The 22,050-nt window shown below is 43.0% G+C and overlaps 1 protein-coding gene across 4 annotated transcripts in view; it reads left to right on the top strand.

Moving 5' to 3' along the window:
• Nucleotides 1-22,050, top strand: part of LOC145358429 (ATP-dependent 6-phosphofructokinase, platelet type-like) — a 123,693-nt gene that overhangs the window by 52,503 nt on the left and 49,140 nt on the right. For 2 of the 4 annotated variants that reach the window (XM_080212503.1, XM_080212522.1), the window contains exons 5-10: nt 82-247; nt 6,854-6,898; nt 7,028-7,136; nt 12,466-12,561; nt 18,137-18,229; nt 19,781-19,906. In XM_080212503.1, coding sequence (XP_080068629.1) covers nt 82-247; nt 6,854-6,898; nt 7,028-7,136; nt 12,466-12,561; nt 18,137-18,229; nt 19,781-19,906 — 635 coding nt within the window. Of the gene's footprint in view, nt 1-81; nt 248-6,853; nt 6,899-7,027; nt 7,137-12,093; nt 12,190-12,465; nt 12,562-18,136; nt 18,230-19,780; nt 19,907-22,050 lie in introns of all 4 variants that reach the window. The other 2 variants (XM_080212532.1, XM_080212513.1) reach the window with 2 other exon arrangements.

Here is a 22,050-nt window from a genome sequence, read left to right as displayed (position 1 = left end):
TGCATTGGTGTTTACTGGTCCTGACTGTTGAAATGTTCAAATGATTTCTGGTCACGCTTTCTTCCTTCTTCCCCTTCTTAGATGAAATTGATAAGGCAACAGCTGAGAAATACAACTACTTAAACGTTGTAGGCATGGTTGGGTCGATTGACAATGATTTCTGTGGGACAGATATGACCATTGGTACAGACTCTGCTTTGCACCGCATTATTGAAGTGGTGGATGCCATCATGACCACTGCTCAGAGGTAAGACTAGGAAAGAAAAAGAAAGCTGTCCGCTTAGCGCTAGCTGTTCGCTGATAAGTTAATTGTGTAGAATTTAAATAGAAAATACAAATACAGCATGCAAACAGGTCACTTGGCTCAATCAGTCCAAACCATTTGGCTCAATTAGTACATAACGGAGTTTATGTGAACCATCTCCCACCTTGTCTTATCTAACCTGACCAGCATAACCCTCAATTTCCTTCTCTTTGCTGTGTTTATCTTGCTTCCTCTTAAATGCATCAATATTATTCACTCCAGCTACTACCTGTAGTGGTGAGTTCCAGACTGTCACCATACTGGGTAAAGAAGTTGCCCCGTTTGACTTATTTTTGGTGGCTATCTTGTATTAATGGTCTCTATTTTTGCTCTACCCCTGTCTGAATTGTCTGAGTGGAAAGTAACCTGCATTCGAGAGTCACCTGTTTTAACTCCAGTGGGCAACCTACAAGAAAGACGTGAACGCCCAGCATTAAGCATGTCATGCCAAATGTCTTTTTTTTTTTGCAGAGTTTTCCCAGTCTTCCAGTAGAATTACAAATGGAAACCGTGAAAATTGTATGCAATTTCATGGTCAACTTCATAGAATCCCTAAACAGTGCAGAAGGAGGTTATTTGGCCCATTGAGTCTGCACCAACAACAATCCCACCTAGGCCCTCTCCCTGTAATCCCTCATACTTACCCCACTAATCTCTCTAACCTACATATCCTGGGACACTAAGGGACGGTTTAGCATGGCCCATGCAACTAACCCACAAATCTTTGGACTTACTCATTTTTAAAAATGCGTTGATTGTTTTGTTGCAAAATGCACCAATAAATTGTATGGCAGGATTTTTGTTTTGTGAAATCAAGTCTATTTTAGGCCAGAATATTGTTTGACTGGACTCCATCATAAGGTTCTTCCTCCACTAGGATGCTTTGAAGTGCATGCATCAATATATATTGCTGTTGGCATAATAATGGCTCGGCTCCCATTTAACAAACCTCCTCAGCCATGTATTCCTGCAAAGGATTGTTCTGATCTCCTGCTGTAACTCTAGTGGAAGTTTCATAGAAGCCTTGGACAAATAGTGCTAATAATAAGAACATAAGAAATAGGAGCAGGAGTAGGCCATCTGGCCCTTCGAGCCTGCCCCGCCATTCAATAAGATCATGGCTGATCTGTCGTGGCTCAGTTCCACATTCCCGCCCTCTCCCCATAACCCTTAATCCCCTCTCTTATCAAAAACCTATCAACCCGCGTCTTAAAAATATTTAGCGAGGTAGCCTCCACCACTTCAACGGGCAGAGAATTCCAGAGATTCACCACCCTTTGAGTGAAGAAGTTCCTCCTCAACTCCGTTCTAAACCGCACCCCCCCCCCCACTTTATTTTGAGGCTGTGCCCCCTAGTCCTACTGTCCTTTCTGAGCAGGAAGAGCCTCTCCACCTCTATCCTATCCATCCCATTCATCATCTTATACGTCTCAATGAGATCTCCCCTCATTCTTCTAAACTCTAGCGAGTACAAGCCTAGTTTATTCAGCCTCTCCTCATAGCTCAACCCCCTCAACTCCGGTATCAGCCTAGTAAACCTCCTCTGCACTCCCTCCAAGGCCAAAATATCCTTGACATTTTAAATCAGTTTTCCTGATGTCTGAAGTTACGGTGGGAGATCAAAAAAAGCCCACATGGAAAATCAGGAGTGCCATCTCCATTAGACTTGGAGAGGCGTCACTATAATCAGTGTCCTCCTTAAGGCCGGGAGCAAAGATGATTCGTTACCAGATGATAGACCTCCTTCCCCTCTACCATTCACCTTCACCTCCAGCAATTACAGGGAGCTTCTGTGACAGTAGTCATAGAAGTTTACAGCACGGAAACAAGACCTTCGGCCCAACTTGTCCATGCCGCCCTTAGACAGTAGGATGGGGGTCATTTGTTCTGTTGCCACCGTGTTTTCTTTTGCCCCCGAATGCCCTCCCTTGATCCTCCAGGTCTCCCTCTTTTCTTTGAAGAGTGCCATGAGGTATTTTACATCCACTAAGAGGGCAGGCTAGATATACTGACTCAGCAAAAGAACAGAGACTCCCTCAGCACTGCACAGGGATTTCAATCCAAATCCTGAACTGAAGTCTCCGGAGTGGGATTTGAACCCACAACCTTCTGACCCATTAGGATGCCATTGCTGAGCTATGGCTGACTATTTGGGCCCTATTTTACCATTTTGAGTCTAAGTGCTGGGCAGACTTGAAACTGGGAGTGTTTCAGATCTGACATTTACACCCGTTCTCAGACGTCCCCATTTATTTTTCTGTGCATGCGTATTGGAGGCATTAATCGGAGCTGCAAGATTTCAGGGGCGCAAAGCCCTGCCCACAGGCTTCTGCAGCGCAACTCTGCCTTCCAAAAACAATCCGCGATTCTGAGTTGCGCTGCAGAAGTCTGTGGGCAGGGCTTTGCACCCCTGAAATCTTGCAGCTCCGATTTAATGCCTCCAATACGCATGCACAGAAAAATAAATGATAGACTGCTGCTCCCTGGGTACATCCCTCCCGGGATGGATAATGCCTCCCCCTGGTCCCCACAGATATTGCCCCACTCCCACAACATTACTGACCCTCTTATCCCTCCATTCTCCTGCTATCCAGACTCCTCTCCCCTTCACCCCTCACTGATCTCAGGTAGAGGGTCTCTTCTCGCCCTCGTCCCCAACTGATCTCAAGTAGAGTGGCACCTTCTCTCTTTCCGCCCCACACCCCCCTCCCCAACCGATCTCGAGCAGAGAGCCATCGGATGCTTGGCACTTACCCCCTCACTAATTTGAGCACCCGAATTGGAATTCTATGGAGCATGTCTGTTTCGCATCGATTCTGGACGGATGAACGCGGTGGTAAAGGGAGAAGTGCTGGTAAAGTTGGCATTAATATTGGCATAATGGACCGGCAAAGTCCGTTAAGTCAATTCAAACACAAATGCATTTAAATGGCCGTCGTGCCCGTTTTGAGCGCAGTCCCGATCGTAGCCATTTTCAGGCCTTAGTAAAGGGGGAACCAGCTTGGAGACGGGCACGGATTGTGCTACTCATATCATGCCTGACTCTACCAATGTTAGAATCGGACCCTTTATATAATAAAATAATGATGTGGAAAGTGGCTATTACAATAGCTTGAGGTTAAAAAAAATCATAATTTATACATTCCATTTCTGAAGCTATATTAATTTACTTTGGTTTGAAGGCAGCTTTGAATTGGCTAGCTTTCTCGAAGCTTGCATATTTTTGTTCATAGACAATCCTGCCATTATCTGACGTGTGTCAGTTCTCCACAGGAGCCTGGCAGATTATTGTTTTATGACAGCTTCCAGACCTGTTGAGAACATTTCTTTTAATCACAGTTCAAGAGGACCTTTAATACTCTCCATAGCAGCCATTTGAGAGTTGCCACTTCTAAGCATTTGAGGAAAATTAGAATGTTCTTTTTCTTAGTGTTGCCAAACTGATGGGCAGTACGGTGGCACAAATTAACACTGTTGCCTCAGTGTCAGGGTCCTGGGTTCAATCCCAGCCTTGGGTGACTTTCTTTGTGGAGGTTGCACGTCCTCTCTGTATCTGGGTGGGTCTTCTTCCACCGTCCAAAGATATGAGGTGGGATTCTCCCTAAAAAATTCTAAGTGTCGAATTTGTGTAAAAACTGGGGTAAATCCAGTAATTATTTCCCACACTCCGTGCATTGCAGAATGCACGCATGAATCTCATTAAAAATCACGGCACCAGAAATCTGGCAGTGTTGGCCGTGCTAACTTGGACCTTAGTGTCTTAAGGTGTGTAGGTTGGATAGATTAGCCATTGTAAATGTGTGGGGTTACAGGGATAGGGTCGGGGGTGGCCGGGGGGGGTGCTGGTGTTGGGGGTAAGGTACTCTGTCAGAGAGTCAGTGGAGACTTGATGGGCCAATTAGCCACATTCTGCATTGTAGGGATTCTATGACCACTAATTACAACTGTTAAGTGGTACAAGCACTGTGTTGAATTGTCCATTTATTCAGAGTGTTAATAAGTGAAATAAAAATATTAAATATGGCTCGAGGCTCATTGCTGTGTAAACAAGTGTTTTCAAGTGATCACCAGTAATATTTGTGATCACAGGTTCTGCTGTTCAACTTAACCCCATTGTGCATAGCTTGAAAGGCACGTATGAATTGTTCCATAACAAGTAGTGATTATTGTCATAACATCACTGTGACCGTAGCAGGATATTTCATAATCCTGAATGCGTTTATCAAGTTGCCTTTTAATCTTCCCAACCCGAGTGGAAATATTCCTAACTTCTCAAGGTCCTCCCTACATAATTGAGACCCCACAGTCGTGCTAGTGTTCATGTGAATCTCTTCCTTGTCCATTCCTTTTGTATTGAACCAAAACTTGTTCCAGTATTCTGGTTGTAGATAAAGGTCTTGTACACTTGCTCTGGATTTGACAATGACTCCATACTTTGCAATACACTTTGAATGTGGTAATATACTTTTCTTCCTGTTCAGTCTCGCTGGGTGAAACTGCACATTGTTGAAGTTCCTCCTGCAGTTTCCCAGTGTCACCCATTCAAGTACAGAGAGTCGGATTAGAGTTGAAATGCTGATGGAAGGTCAGAGATCTGAATTTTCAGTCAGGGGTCAGGAACTGGAAATATGGGCAACTTCTGGGCCCCGGTACACTTTCAGCATGACCACTGGGATTTCGAAAGCTGCAGCCAATTAAAGCCGAGGAGTGGGCTTGCTATCCAATTAGGGATAGTGGAGGGGCCCTCGGTGCTGGAGGATCAGTGGGAGCCCCTCCAAAATCTAGCAATAGGCAGCCTCACCAGCCAAGGTGTGAGCTACCGAGCTAAAATTGCAAGCAGGAAAATCTTTCTTGCTGCGTTTCTTAAAAAAAAGGCCACAGCTGCCTGGCCATGATCTTGAAGGGCCAACCCTGTACAGTGGACAGCCAGAACCCACAATAGTGGCCCAGTAGCCCCAGTGGGTGGGGGCTGAGGGATAAGGAGTCCATCATGTGATCCATCCCCCCTCTTTCCTTCTCCATCCCACCCATCTCACTTGTCACTCTCAGTCCACCACGATGGCTGAGACTGGATCCTTCTGCATTGCTGAGTGGAAATCCCATTTGGAGCCTTAAGTCCATCTTAAGCACAATTGCTCTCAGTTATCTGCCTCTCCGATCCATCGCATTCATTTAAAAATCTGTTTCAATAGCTCTCTTTTTTTTCTCTCCCTGGATGTTTTCAGTCTTGTCAGTAGTTTTTTCCCCTGCAACCCTTTCCTAGCAATAAAAAATAATTGTGCTTACTGGTTTGGAGCCTAATTTTATATTAAGGAAAGTATAGTTACAACCTTTGGGGAGATGTTGTTAATTGCTTGCTTACAGTGGAGGAACCTCTGCACTTAAATGCTGTTCACTTGATACTGTTGTATTTCATGAGCTGGTTGGGAGCAACTACCTGATATGAAGTGCAGAAAAAAATGCTACAGGTACTTACAATTTGGGCACAAATTTGTAGGATCTGTACCCTACTTCTTTCCCCTTATTGCCTTTGTTGATAAAATAAATGTTCATGTATTGTTGTTGGTTGATGTTTTTCATTTATGGTGCAGGAAAGTCTATCAAATTGACCTGCCATACCTTATTTATAATAAGTATTAATTTTAGCTTATTTAAATTAAAGAATATTTAATGCTATCTTTTCAAAGTATATGCCTGGTATGTGTGCATAATTTGAAAGGTCAGTCTTCTTGATTCCTACTAATTGTTTAGGAAAGGTTTGTCACTGTTTTTGAATTCCAACTTAGAACAAAGCTATTTCTGTGCTGCCTAATAATGATAAACAATGCCAAATAGGAAAAGTTCTCAGGAGCTGCAAGCACGTGATCCTTTGAAACACACTGTCCCCATGTTTACTCAACCTCCACCAGCTGAGCTTGAAGGTGTGGTCTGGCAGCAGGCGTTCTGTCATTGTAGACTGAAAACAGCAATAGTACTCATGTATCAAAGGTCAGGACCTTCAAATGCTCCGTGGGCTGAAATTTCAGTCACCTCTGGGGGCAAATATGAGTGAGGGGCTGGAAAAATCTCACTTGGAAGGTGTCACCAATTCCCAATTTTTGTTGCATGTTTCTATGCAGATGGAATGAGGATGCAAGAGTCTAAATTTACCTCTTCAACTTGTCAAAGGGAAGTTGAGCAACACATTCGCCCTGATTTTATCTGAAATCGGGGCGGGCGAGGCTCGTGGAATGGCATTCTCTGTTGGCCTTGGGCGTGATCTTACGAGACTCAGGCGGGTGCGCTGGTAAAATTCTGGCAATTGTGTGTGTTTTTGTCGATGGATGAGGGAGAATACTAACCCCATCACACATTTGCATGAAAAATAGAATGTCATATTTATGACAATGGTCGTACATTTTTTTAAAAACATGAAGAATGATTTTTAGGTCTATTTTGAAATTCTGAAACATACTTAATAATATTCAGGTTTTTGCTGCAGTAGATGTTTGAGACAGAAAATATGAAGTCTTCAATACTGTAACTCTTTCAACATTTTGTTTTTAACAGCCATCAGAGGACATTTGTGCTGGAGGTGATGGGCAGACACTGTGGGTGAGCAAACAAACTTTTTTTTTAGTGACATTTGACTGGTAGTTTTTAAGATCAATGTGATTGGCGTTATTGGAAATCTTTGCTTTTGAATTGAGAATTGAAATTTAGTGAGTCATGTCTTGCTTTTAGGTACCTAGCTCTTGTAAGTGCCTTGGCCTGTGGGGCAGACTGGGTTTTCATTCCTGAAAGTCCTCCAGGAGATGGCTGGGAGGATCAGCTGTGCCAGAAACTCTCAGAGGTAAAACACTCTACAGCATGACGTGACGTTGCTGAAAATGTTCAGTAAAGCATTTCAGAAATCCTAGATCTTGTAGGTGCATTAAATTTGAATTTTGTGTACGTGCCAAACTGTATATCAGATAGCCAATACATATCTTAAGCTTATTACGCAATAGATGTCACGGGTAATATAAACCAGAGGATTAGACTGTGACCATTTTGGATTAACTTTTCACTGTGTAATTGAAATTCTGTTGTTCTGCCAATAACTAGAGATTTTGGGTGTAGGTGAGGTGAGAGTTAGTATGTGAAATTCTCCTTGTCGACAACAGGTAGGAAAGATCAATCTCAATACAAAATGAGGATATAGTTCCCTAGGTTTTCTGTCCCCCTGCCTGCCCCCCCCACACCCTGTGATGTTTTATGCAGAGGCGGTTTGCCATTGGCCAGCTGCGGGACCTTGAAAAAAAACAATAAAACAATAATGGCTAGATGTTTGAAATTATGGAGTTAATACAAATCGTAGAATCCCTACAGCGCAGAAGAGGCCGTTCAGCCCATTTATTTTGCACCAACTCTCCAACAGATTATCTGACCCAGGTTCCCACCCCATCTCTGTAACCCCACGCATTAAACATGGATAATCCACCTAATCTACGCACCTTGGGCCATTAAGGGGCAATTAGCATGGCCAATCCACCTGGCCAGCAAATCCTTGGAGTGTGGGAGGTAACCAGAGCACTCGGAGGAAACCCATGCAGACATGGGGAGAATGTGCAAACTCCACACAGACAGTCACCCAAGGCCAGCATTGAACCTGGGGTCCCTGGAGCTGTGATGCAGCAGTGCAATCTGAAGCCAGTGGCTGTATTTTGGCTATGGAGGCAGCTAACCTGAGTTGGGAAATTTCTCAACTTGCAGACCTGCCTGGGATTTTATTTTTAAAAATGCCCTAAATCGCAAGATTTTCTCTCCATGGAGAGAGAGGTGATGGAGTTGGGCCTGTCAACCCTGGAAGCAAATGCTTTGAGGACACTGGGGAAGGCAACTACTGAGGTGGTCTGGTTTAGAACGCCCACCTTGGTTCTTTAGGGCTTTTGCCCAGTTTTTTCAGAGCACTATGGCCAGGATTCTCCCAACGGATAGGAAAACAGGAGAATTTTCCGCCCTTTTTTTGGGTGTACTTAGTTTAACGAATCTCTGGTACTCTGTGCATCACAGAATGCCTCACAGAGATTCATACCGGAAAGCGGGAAGTGGTTCCTCATCTGGAGAGGCCAGCAGCATTGTGCTGAGTGGACCACTCAGCCGATCTGTCTGTGAGGGGATCGGTGCGAGCGCGCTAAAGCCCCATCGCCAGCCTCCCAATTGTCGGCTTCACGATGTCTTACCAAAACTGCCTCACCCGTCCCCCCGAAAATCGCCGGCTTGTTGATGTCTTTCTAACACACCCCAATCGCCAGTCTACCTGATCCCCCTCCCACTGGGCCAGCCCCCCATGGCCAGCACTGATATTCCCCTCCTCCCTCCCCTTGGTCAGCTCCAATTGCTCCTCCCTTTCCCATTGATCCCATTGCACAGTATGCACAGGTTCTGTCCTCCCCACCCACCACTGATCAGCACCCCAGGAGGCCCCACCACCTCTGAGTCTGCCCCCTTGGCACTGCACAAGGGACACCTCTCCCTTGCCCCAACCTCTTGGAGGGGGAGGGAGGTGGTGAGAGGAGCTGAACAGCCTCTGTCAGCACCAGCATGGTGAGCATGCCTGGTCCCCAGTGGTGGGGAGCTATTGCAAACTCCGTTGGCGCAAACCTCACCCGGCATAGGGGACAGTAAAAAGTCTCACACCACCATGTTAAAGTCAAAAGGTTTATTTGTTACCAGGAGCTTTTGGAGTGCTGTTCCTTCATCAAGTGATGTCATCTGATGAAGGAGCAGTGCTCTGAAAGCTCGTGATACCAGACAAATCTGTTGGACTTTAACCTGGTGTTGTGAGGCTTCTTGCTGTGCCCACCTCAGTCCAACGCTGGCATCTCCACATCATGGCGTAGGAGAGACACTAATGGGTCCGGAGACTACGTCCCGGGTTCTCTAATCATATGATAATCAGTTCCATGCTGATTTCCGGCGCGAGGCTGATTGCGTGGGAAAAATGGGCCTGGAAGACCCATGATCAGCTGGACGGCTGTTGCGATTACTGCTACAGGCCACCCACTGATGTTTCCAGCACACTGCACGACCCAAGCAGCGCAGTGGGTCAGGAGAATCCCAGCCTATCTCTCTCATATCTCACACCCTCTCAGCCCCACAACTATTCAAATAGTCAAACAGTTACTACACCACCTGGCATATCAATCAAAGCAGTTCAGCAGAGTTTTTTGTAAGAATCACTGACAGCTGCAGCCAGTTTTTTTAATAGTTTAAAAAGCAGGGGATTTAAACTTCAGATCTTAACAAGTAAACAGATCTTATTCACTCTTCAAGAGAATTTAACATCTATTTTATGAATTCACCACTCCCACACTGTACGTTAGACCCTTGTGATAGCTAAAATGGGGTCTGTTTGAACTCCGCTCTAAGTTCAAATAGCCCTCCTGAGTTTGTGTTTCCCTCCTGTGTGATTCATGCTCTGCTCCTTTTCCCCAGATGGCAAAAATGAAATTTATTGGAAATGGAGGTGGGACGGCTGCGTCCTGTTTAGGTCGATAGTGACCCTGGCTCTGTTAAAATCCAGTCCGACATATGTTTTTTTTTCCCAATCTATTTATCTAGGAGGCCACCTTAACCTCTGAAATGAATACCTTCTCAGAATGTATTTTAATCTTTATTGATCCTTCTCAGTTAATTTTTTTCTCGATATTCAGTGTCATCCTCCTACATTTATAATAATCCTGATTGTTACAAAGTCACTTGTATCTATCAATTGTTCACCATCTCTTTGATTCTCTCCTCTTCTCCCATTCATATATTAACTCTTGATGATATTGCCAAATCATAATTACAAGTGAAGAAGCTAGTTTGGGCCTTCACATTTCATCAGTGCAAATAGATCATGATGCACTCATGCCACTGTACCTGGAAGATTATTCCACATGTCCATTTATATCTGTCTTTAAAGTCAGTATTAGTTTTCAACGTGTCCTTTTGCAGGCATGATGTTTGCTCCAATGTTAATGTGGGTGGCTCCTAATGATAACTCTCTACAACTTCCTTTATTCTCACAACCACCTTTGTGTAAGTTCATACTCCAGGTGAACATTAGAAAGACCAGTGCTAAAACTTTTAGCCACTGCCAGCTGTGCTCCCTTGACATTAATTCCTACCCTTCTCACTCATCAGCAACTTCTTTAGACTGAATTACAAACTGCATCACACCTTCTACACATTCAAAAATCTTCTTTATTGTTGCCCTCAACTGACGCCATGGACAAAGACACTCAAACTCTTGAATTATTATGCAACAAATCTGCTTTATTGTACTTTGCCAAGTTACCACAAAGTAGCAAACTCCACTACAAAATAGTACCTCACACATCAAATTTCTGTCTTTTTGGTCATGAATGCTAAAGAGTTGAGCCTCTGTCAGGGGTCATAATTTTCTCAGGATCATGACACACAGGGATTTATGCTCAATCACTGTCTGGTCAGGGCATAGCAACAACCACTGTCTGGTCAGGGCATAGCAACAACTACTGTCTGGTCAGGGCATAGCAACAACTACTGTCTAATCAACTCCCATGCTACACATCCTATTCTTTGCTGTTCCCACAGTCCATAGCCTGATACAGAATTAGCCCTTTTAACCATCAGACTTTGTTGATGTCTTCAATTTGCTGGTGCCTTTCTGAGTACTATCAGTGTTCTTTGTTATGACCAAGTTTTTCTACGTAGTCTAAACTTTTTTTTTAGCTTCATTTGTCAAAGCACATTTTGTTCAGACTTTCTTATGATTCCTGGGATTCTTCCCAGTGATTAATAGAAATAAGCGTTAAGTTGCTGCAAAGTTCTTTGCTACTGCTGATTTTGCAGATATCTCTTGGGTCAAAAAGATATTTGAGGAACTTCCTGAGGTGACACCCAGTAGTTTAATTGTTGCCCAGTGATCAGGAGGCTGGCACTGTGGGGCTACTGCGCATGCACCGATCTTGCCACTGACAGATCGGTGCATGCGGAGTGGCCCGTTCAGCACAATGCTGCCAGTCTCTTGGGCGGGAATAGGTCCCATCCCCTGACTTCTAATGAGATTCTCACTAGTGCATTCTGCAGTGCTCAGACTGTGAGAGACTCATTTTGAAAATCCTGCTTGAAAAAAAAACAGTGGGAATTATGTCAGTTTTTACGTGAATTTGGCACTTTGAATTTTTTTGGGAGAATCCCACACCAATCTTTTTTCACGCTTTCCTGATTACCCAATCAAGATGAGAAACTCTCACATTGAATCATTGTAAGATGCCAGCTACTGTTAAATACAGGATGACTTCTGTTTTTGGTTATTTGCTGCTTATCAGTTTTACAGAATCCCCAAAAGCAGTTGATCTGTTTCTGCACCGATGTTCCTTAGCCAAATTCTGATTTTAATATAGGTTTTTTAAAATCCTTTCCAACTGCTTGTAGAATGCTAGTAAATGTACCTGCATTGTAAATTGATCAAGATTTCTTCAAAACTAGCATCTTTTACCTTCATTTTAAGTATTCCTGCAAAAAGAATTATTCAGCTGCTGATCGAGATATGATGGTGAACAATGCTTAGGGTGAAATTTATGCACTTGAGCGATTATGATATCCCTACCTTTAGTATCTCATTTTAGATAAATTAAACAATCAGAAGCAAAAGAATAATGTTGCACATGCATTTTCAAACCACGTAGAGCCTATGTGAAAGTTTTGATGGACCAACCTTTGAAGATAAGTTAATGGTGGTTATCCCTTGAAATAACAGTTTTCATTTTTCCAGTATTTCTGTGTGCGTTATTTAGAACCGTTCCCAGGGCACCAGGGTGAACATTATCATAGTTGCAGAAGGAGCCATTGACAGAAAAGGAAATCCAATTTCTTCCACTATTGTTAAGGATGTGAGTACCTGGGCAAAAGATTTAAAAAAATCAGACAGACATGGAACACGTAGGCTGCCAGTAGTTTCATTCCTGGTGCACTCTTGTACTTTGCTGCATGCAGTTGCCACTTTCACACCGTGGGATTTCTTCTTCCTAAAAAGAAAATCATTAAATGGAGAGATTGCAGGGATTTCCATTCTAAGAAGACTCCTAGGAAGGAAACTATAATGGCAGAAGGTGCTCTGATGCCTGAATTTTGATGTAAATGTCATGTGTTGTTTATTTTCTCTTCAGAACCGTGCCCGAATGAAAAGATTGAATATCATAATTGTATCGGAAGGTGCAATTGACTGTAACAACAAACCTATAACCTCTAACTTGGTTAAGGATGTGAGTACAGACCACCTTGTGGTACAGCTCCTGCTCTGACCAACTGGTGCAATGCCACCGTTTATCCTATTTGCATCTGGAAAGTGTTTGTGCATAATTGCAACATTACTGCCGCTTGTACCCCCACTCACTCGATAGCTTGACTCTTAGCATTCCTGTTTTTGCTTGCTGTTTTTCTTTTGCTTTTTGCTGTGTTGCGCTCTTTTTTCTTGATGCTACAGATGATCTGTTTTGTGTGTGTACTGATTTGGCATGGGCACAAGATTATGAGTAGTTCAGCTTGAATTGGTTCCAAAATGCATGTGCGTGTCAATAAAAGGAAAATATCACAGATGCTGGAGATCTGAAATCAGAACAGCAAGTGCTGGAAAAAAAATTCTCAGCATCTGCGTAGAAAGAAGCACGGAGTGGAATCCCATTAAAAAGCTTTTGGGCAGGGCCTATTCTCGCTAAAGAGGCCAGCAGCATAGCACTGAGCAGGACAATGTGCATGGCACCGATCTTTCTTTCAGAGCGAGAGTAGCCCTGCAACCCCATGTGACGCCCCACCTCACCCGATCGCTGGGCTCCCAGACGTTTACAGACCAACCCCTACATCCCCTCTCGCACAGTTCCAATCTTCCAATTTTTCTCCCCTACCTGCATCCCTGACCTCCAGTATCCTGCCCCTGTCACCCAATTTTCCCCCTCATCCCTGCAGTCATGACCCACCAACTCTCAACCCTACACCTGCAGTCATGACCCACCAACCCTCAACCCTACACCTGCAGTCATGACCCACCAACCCTCAACCCTACACCAATGGCCAGCCCTGACTGCTGGCCTTCCTCTATCCCTGCTGAGTGCAGAGCAGCAGCAGGAACCCCCAGCGATCTCCCCCTAGAGGTCCTGCCCCCATATAGTCCCTGGTGGACAGTGCCAAGGTGCCCTCTGGGCATTACCATTTTACCCCTTGGAGAGTACCAGGGGCTAGGCTGTCAATGCCCAGAGAGCACCCCACTTATCCCTGACCCCTCTCCAGCAGGGTCGAACTGCCATCCCCCCGCTAGTGGAGAGCTACTGTAATCCCCGCTGGAGTGAAACACTCTGGCCGGGGGAGGTGGGGGGGATGTGGTAATGAGCCCGCAGACTTCAGTCCAGGGACTGCTAATGAGATGCAAATTCTCATTTTAATAATTAATACGACCCTGCACTAATTTCTGGGATTTATTTATTTCGCTTGGCAGCTCAGTGGGCTGGGAGAATTGCCCGCCAGAGTTCTGAAGAAGTGTCATTTGGACTTGAATCGTTAACTCTGTTTCCGTCTTCACAGATGTTGCCAAACCTTCTGAGATTTTCCAGAACTTCCTGGTTCTATTGCACGTGCATGTGTCGTATATCCAGATTGAGAAATTTGATCCTCAAAATAAAATTCTGCATGTAGTAAAGATCTTGTTAAATGCTGGATGTGGAGGTTGTAATTGTGTCCTCTGTTGCACTCTCTTCCCCTCTCCGGCACACGTCCTGTGTTGCATGGGGAAGGAGCAGAGATTGGATGTATGACGTTGGTAGTTTTTTCTTATTTTGCCGACAAAATTGGAGAAGGAGCCTCCATCATTTTACAGCTACTGAGTTCAAATATCCCATTCCTCTCGGACTATTGGTAGTGCATTCATCCAAAACACAATTTAGTTACTTTTTTTCAGAAAATGCATTTCTGCAATGTGGATGAAATTGATGTAGCGATTAATAATGCATAGCGGCAAGTATTTCACTCCCAATAGTCTGAGAATTTCTAGGTAATGAGATATTTCGTTGTTGGGTACTATAACAGAGGCATAATGTGGTCCTGCAGGAGTTGAACTGCAGAGTTGTGTACTTCTGTTTGGTTGCACTCTTTTTCTTGATGCTACAGATGATCTATTTTAGAGATTAAGGCTGTAGCAAACTTTAATTGCGTAGATGTTAGTTTTCAATAATTTTAAATAAAGAACATTTCTTGATTCTTTAATCCTGTTTATCAGTTCTCATAGTGGAATGCAACTGAAAGTGTCTGTTTCATCTGTTGCTGTAGGCAACTTTATAAACTGGGCATGTAGAAAGGATACATTTCCTTGGGTTAACAAAGGTGGCTTTAGCCAAGTGGCAACAATATTATTCTAACTTAAAAAGGATTAAATGCTTGGGACTTTCCAAAAAAAAAATTAAAATTGGTTAACATAACCGCCAAGGTTGAGCATGTTTAATTACATATGTTTCTGTGCTTTGATGCTATTTGTGACTAAGCAACTGTAAGTTTTATTAACCGTGTCTGATGAAGGGGTTGCTCGTATCTTTACTACTATATTAACATACAAACCGAATCAATTTGCCTGCTTTGTATTTTGTTCACTCAGTTACGGTTGAGTCATATAGTGTTCACTTTCCCTACCCTATTGGAATGTACTGATTTGGTCCTCCAAATTAAAATGTCAAATGAGAACAATATTGGATGCAAGCCCACACTGAGATTCATTGCATTGCTGAAAAGAAGGATCCATAAAAATCTCTGAAGTTCCTTTCGTTGGTGAAGGAAATGGAAAAATAATTCTTGTGACAGTTTATTATTTTCAAATATGAATCATAGAACCCTACAGTGCAGAAAGAGGCCCTTCGGCCCATCAAGTCTGCACCAACCATAATCCCACCCAGGCCCTACCCCCATGTCCCTACACATTTACACGCTAATCCCTCTAACCTACGCATCCCAGGACCCTAAGGGTAATTGTAGCATGGCCAATCAACCTAACCCGCACATCTTTGGACATATGAGGGCTTTCCAATTTATAAATTAATTGAATAAATCCACAATGAAAAGCTAATAGCTGTATAGTGACCATGAAATCTTTATGATGTTGGTATGCCAGTGTTGGACTGGGGTGGGCATAGTCAGAAGTTTCACAGCACCAGGTTAAAGTCCAATAGGATTCTTTTGAATCACGAGCTTTCAGGGCAGTGCTCCTTTATCAGGTGAGTGGAGAGTTGGGTTCACAAACACGGCGTGTATATAGACAAAGATTAACCAAATCTGATGAAATCTTTGGACAGAGAATAAACGAAAACCCACCTAGTTTACTAGGGAAGGAAATACGTTGGGTGGGATTCTCTGGCCACGCTTGTCTCAAAGCCGGAGAATCCCACCTGAGGTCAATGGACTTTTGCATTGTTCGTTCTCCCGCCTACTGATTCCCATGGCAGGCGGGACAGGAGAAATCCAGCCATTGTTCTTGCAACAATGTGACTCCAGACCCACAGCAATGAGGGTGACTGCCTGCTGATATGGCCTGCCAAGCTACTCAGTTGTACTCAGAGTGCATGCAAAAACAATTTTTTTATAATCCAAGACTTCTTTTATTCATAGAATCCTACAGTGCAGAAAGAGGCCATTTGGCCCATTGAATCTGCACTGACCACAATCCCAGTCACTCCCTATCCCCATAGCCCCTAGCCAGTTCCTGACTAAGGGGCGATTTAGCATGGCCAATTCACCTATCCCGCACATCTTTGGATTGTGAGAGGAAATTGGAGCACCCAGAGGAAACTCACGCAGACACGAGGAGAATGTGCAAACTCCACACAGACTGTGACCCAAGCCGGGATATGAACCCAGGTCCCTGGCACTGAGGCAGCAGTGCTAACCACTGTGCCACTGTACTGCTCTTGTTTGCTGAATTGTTTTTTTTATTTAAGGAAAAAGGAAGCACATTAGGAAATCAAATAAATAAAGTGTAGCATTCATCATATCAGAAAGGGATTGCATAAGGATTTCAGTAAAGGTAAACATGAGGACAACATCAGTGCAAGATGTGTAGAATAAGCTCAGGAGAGCTGATTGAGAGGCAACTCTCAAAGATGAGAGCAAGATTAGACCTGGATAATTTTTTTTTAAATTCATTCATGGGTTATGGGTGTCCCTGGCAAGGGGAGTTTTTATTGCTTATTACTAATTGTGCTTGTGAAGTGATGGTGAGCTGAGGTGGGTTCGATTCCCGGCTTGGGTCACTGTCTGTGTGGAGTTTGCACATTCTCCTCATCTGCATGGGTTTCCTCCGGGTACTCCGGTTTCCTCCTACAGTCCAAAGATATGCGGGTTAGGTTGATTGGCCCTTAGTGTCCAGGGATGCATAGGTTAGAGGGATTAGTGGATATAATATGTAGGGATATGGGGGTAGGGCCTGGGTGGGATTGTGTTCGGTGCAAACTTGATGGGCCAAAGGGCCTCTTTCTGCACTGTAGGGTTCTATGATCTATGATCTATGATTCCATGAGTTACCCACACTGCTGTTAAGTAGGGAATTTCAGCCTTTTAGCTAAAAGACAATGAGGGAATGATGCTATAACTCCAAATCCAGATGGAGTGTGATTTGGAGTGAAACTTACATGCTGAAGTATTTCCATGTGACTGCTGTCATTGTTCTTCTAGTTGAAAAACAATAGCAGCAGCTCAAGCTCAAGGCCTCACAACTACAGCTGGGATGTTACCAAGGTTGATGGCCTTGGCTGTTTCTTGATATCACATGAACTTAATTAGCTGAAGACTGCCATCTACAATGTTGGACATCTCTGGAGGAGACTGCGATGAAGCAGTTATGGTGGAAGATGGTTGCAAACATTCCATTTAAAAGTTTTCAAGGATAGTGGATGGGTATCACAGAATGCTACAAAGCAGAAGAAGCTCTTCGACACAGACACATGAAAGGCCCTGACCTGCCCACCTAACCCCACTTGCCAGCTCTTGGCCCATAGCCTTGAATGTTATGGTGTGCCAAATAGTCATCCAGGTACTCTTTAAAGGATGTGAGTTATCCCACCTCCACCACCCTCCCAGGCAGTGTATCCCAGACTGTCACCACCCTCTGGGTTTAAAAAAAAGGCTTTTCCTCAAATCTCCCCTAAACTTCTCATCCTCCACTTTTAAGTTGTGTCCCCTCATAACTGACCCGGATTTTACCTTAGGATTTGTCAAATATTCCCAGGGACAATGGCACATTGTTGGTGGTCCAACATTATAACCTAAAGTGGGGCTACAGTGGCTCATAACTGTAAGTCGGTTCTAAGGTCCACCAGTCCACCACTAGCCCCCCCCCCCCCCCCCCCCCAAACACAGGATGTTACTGATTTTATAGAAATTGAAACGGAGCAAAATGGTTAAACACATTTTGACAGTAAGCTAAAGGAAAGACAACAGTAATTAAGAGACTTTCATTTTGACAGGAGTATTTCATCCAGTGTCACCTCTCTTGGCAATGTGATCATCTTCACTTTTGGGCTGTAATCTTACAGCCTTCTGTTAATTCAGTACATCATCAAACTTTTGTTCTGGTGACTTCAGAAGGTTTAGTTAAGATTAGTTATGGGGAGTAGCAAAATTAAGTCAAATGGAATATGGTGCTACAATGGGCAAACCTTAAATATATGACTAACACTGTGCAAGCGTGAAATACAAGCATACAAATTGATTCTGCTGAGTTTTCCTTCTCTTGTACTAGCAGGTTTTGTCAGATTCATCCTTTAAGTCTATTACAGATAACTTTACATTTGCAACAATTCCTGACAGCTTGTAGTCAAACGACTGGGTTTTGACACACGTGTGACCATCTTGGGACATGTCCAACGAGGAGGCACACCTTCTGCATTTGATCGAATCCTGGTAAGCAAACTGATCCGTCTTCCCTACACAAACTTGGATATTTTGACAGAGTACTGACTCTCTTACACGTACTTAAGAATAATGGAACAGGAAGCCATTCAGCTCCTCAAGTCTATTTTGCCATTAAATTAGTTTATGGTTAATCTGTATTTTAGACCCATCTACCATTCTATCCGTGATTCCATAACCCTTAAGAAACTTGCACCAAAAAAAAAATCAGTCCTATGAGCTCATTTGAAGTGGCTTCAACAACATTTTGGAGGAGATAGTTATGCATTTCCACTACCCATTTGAAGATGCTTTTCCTGGCAAGGTTACAATCTCGTTTCCTGACCAGAGAAAATAGTTTCTCTTTATCCACCTTAATATCTCCATTCATTGATCTTAAAACACTTCAGTTGGAGCTCTCTCTCTTAGGGAATGCAATCCATGTCTAGTACTGCCAACAAAAGATGGTGCTTGTTTAACACAATGCTTCTGACATTATAAAAGAACATGTCTTCCAAATCAATGACAGTGTTCCATTTATAAGTTGAGAAGCTCAGACTATGGTTTACTTTTCTGATCATTTGTTTTGCTCTTTCAATCTTGGTGGTGTCCTGCACTAATTGATTTCTCTAGTTGGAAAAACTTCTTCATAGCCTTTCCTTTAGCGTCAGATTGTTTCAGGTGGTGGTGCCATCACCTCTGAGTGAGTGAGATGGCTGTGTGATCAGGTCTAATTCAGGACTTGAACGTTTCACCAAAATTAACATTCAAGTGCAGCACTGATTGCTTTTCTTTTAATTAATGATTAAAATAATCTCATCTGTCTGCTCAACTGCACTTTAAATCCTATACCACTGTTCAAGTAACAGAGATGTGTGGGCTTAACAATTATATCTCTGCTAACATCATCCGAGCTGGCTGCTGGACCTTCATCTCATCTGTTTGTGCACTATTGCCATTCAGAAATTTCTGATTCACAATATTGCAACATAGAAAGAAGCCATTCAGCCTTTTTGTTTTAGCACATTTTCACACTTTTATTTTCCCCTTTGGGAAATAGTGGGAAAGCAGTGAAGAATTCTCAAGCTGATTAACAGCCTGTTGTTCTGTATTATGAATGCTGCTTCTGTGCTGGCCAACAAGTCCTGACTTTGGACTTAGAGTCATAGAGGTTTAAAACGTGGAAATAGGCCCTTGAGCCCAACTTGTCCAAGCCACCCTTTTTTTTTTAACCACTAAGCTAAGTCCCAATTGCCTGTGTTTGGCCCATATCCCTCTATATCCATCTTACCCTTTGACTGGAATCAGGAAATCCTGGTCCAAAGGTAAGGACACTACCGTTGTGCCACAGGATATCTCATTTTTCATCCTGTGATTCCTTTCTTTGAAAGAATTATCTTACTAGCCCATTTACCATGCCTTTTTCCCCATGAAGATTCCCTCCCTTCAAAAGTAATTTATTAACTCATATGTACTTCGAATTCCCTGATGGTGTTAAAAAAATAGTAATTTATTTTTTGACATGCCAGTCACTTCTGCTTTTGTACATGTTCTGTAACCTAGGCCAGTAGAATGGGCGTAGAAGCTGTGCTTGCCTTGCTAGAAGCTTCAGTGACGACTCCAGCCTGTGTTGTGTCACTGTCTGGGAACCAGGCCATTCGAGTTCCCCTAATGGAGTGTGTACAGATGGTAAGTAATGATTCTGAGCCAATAGCATTGTCGGTAAGCTGGATAAGGCCAGGCAAGGTGATCTTGTTTGGCAATAGTGCAAGAAAAACTCAAGTTGCAAGGCATTTTTTTTCTTTGACAGCTTTAGGTTTCAAAAATGTTTTTATTTCTGCTTGGATTGTTTCTTCAACAGATGTTTGCTAGCTCGTTCTCACTGAAACTTGAATACTACTTAAATATTTCATATTTGGCAGAATTAATTCCAGGAATCATTTGTAGGCAACGTTTCACATCTAAAATTGTTAATCATTTGTATGACTATCATTGCATACAACAATCTAAGAATGAGAACTTTCTTGTGACAATAAATGACCAAATACAGTATGAATATTTCCATGTCGAAATCTACCACATCGCTAGGAACAAATCTCATCTAAGAGGCAACAAATCTCCACAATGGTTTACTGGTTTTTACCCCATTACCTTTTTTATTGAAAAGGATTTGTAGAAACTTTTCTTAGCGTGAGAGAGTACAAATGTTGGGAAAATTGAAATAACAGAAAACTGTGGGAATGAAATGCTGATCATCAATATGCCAGTGAGGGGAAGCTAATGAATAGCTTTGGGAATAATCTATTTCATAACCTGTTGAAAATGAAGTGGGGGAAGGAAGTAAATGCTGACGACTATTACAAATAGACAACTAATGGATTTCATATTTTGTGACCACCTTGCCAGAGGCCAGCATCTATCGCCTATCCTTAGTTGCCCTTGCAAAGGCGATGGTGCACTAGCTTCTTGAACTACAGCAGTCCATGTGGTATGGGTACGCCCACAGTGCTGTTAGGGAAGAGGTTCCAAAATTCTGACCCAGCGACGGTGAAGGAACAGCGATGTAGTTCCAAGTCACGATAATATGTGTTGGGGAGGGGAGTTTTCTGCTGATGGTCTTTCCATGTGCCTTATGGCCTATATCGTTCTAGATTGAAAATGTGACTTCTGAGATAATACATGCATTCTCAGCAGAGGGAGGTTGTGTTGAAAAGGATAATGGTTGACTCAACTAAACTCTAATGTTTAACTAAAATGGAAATAAAGTTAGTTCTGTTGGTAGTTTGGCATTAAGAAAGTAATGACAAACATATTTAGCAATTCTGATTTGTTTTTCTAAATTGACTGTCCCAAACAGCAAAGCAGTTAATTGTTAAAAATGTATTCATATTTATTTCCCTCATTTCACTGTACAACTCGAAATAACATTAAACATTTAGCACACAACTTAGACAGGTCTGCAGTTAAATAAAATCACTAAAATTGCCCATAAAATTTATTACTCCATGTTGGAAATGCTTTGCTGGCTGACGATATTGCTCCAGTCTCAGTCAGCCAGTCTGTCGACACTGTTGTGCAGGGAATCAAAGTCTTAGCAGTGTGAAGAACATTGCTAGGAATCAATAAATGATTTGACATTGTACTGTGGTCCAATGGTTATGGTACTGAACCAACAATCCAAAGATAGTGAACCCATATGCCATCCGGTAGGTTGAGGGCTAGCACTAACTAGAACAATTATGCAAGCTTTTGGATTGTCACTGTCATCTCAGCTGTGGAATTCACCTGTTATGTTCATACTCTCCCCGCGCCATCCCCCTATCCACCTCAACAAATTTTTTTAAAAACTTGATGCCGTGGGAAACTTGTGACTTTGCAGATGACGTTATGCATTTTTCTTTAAAGAAAACCTACATTTTGGATGGAATTTTACTTGCACGCCTGCTCTGAATACGAGATTGGGCGAATCTCAGAGAACAGCATTTTCCGTTGGCCTCAGGCAGGATCATGCGAGCTTCGGGTGGACGTGCTGGTAAAATTCCACCCTTTGTGTTAATACAGAAAAATCTTTCAATGATATTTCCCTGCGTGTGCAATTGAATTAATTAAAATAAAAGTTCCTTGAAAATTTTTAAAGCTTGTTTGAGTTTGAAAAGGAGAAATGATGATAGCATATTGAGGACAATATCATTGACTTTGAGTGATGATGCCTTTCTCTCTAACAAAGCCTGGCCATACCTTCCACTGTTTGCACTAATTAAACCACTGCAGTATTCTCATTCAGCCATCTTCTCTGCTTTCCTCCCTTGGTTTTTGCACTGACCCTCAACTGA

The sequence above is a fragment of the Carcharhinus amblyrhynchos genome, chromosome 2 (genome assembly GCF_965287045.1).
Source record: "Carcharhinus amblyrhynchos chromosome 2, sCarAmb.v2.hapA, whole genome shotgun sequence".
NCBI classification, from domain to species: Eukaryota; Metazoa; Chordata; class Chondrichthyes; order Carcharhiniformes; family Carcharhinidae; genus Carcharhinus; species Carcharhinus amblyrhynchos.
The sequence above is the reverse complement of the archived record's forward strand: the minus strand, read 5'-3'. Positions and strand labels throughout refer to the sequence as shown.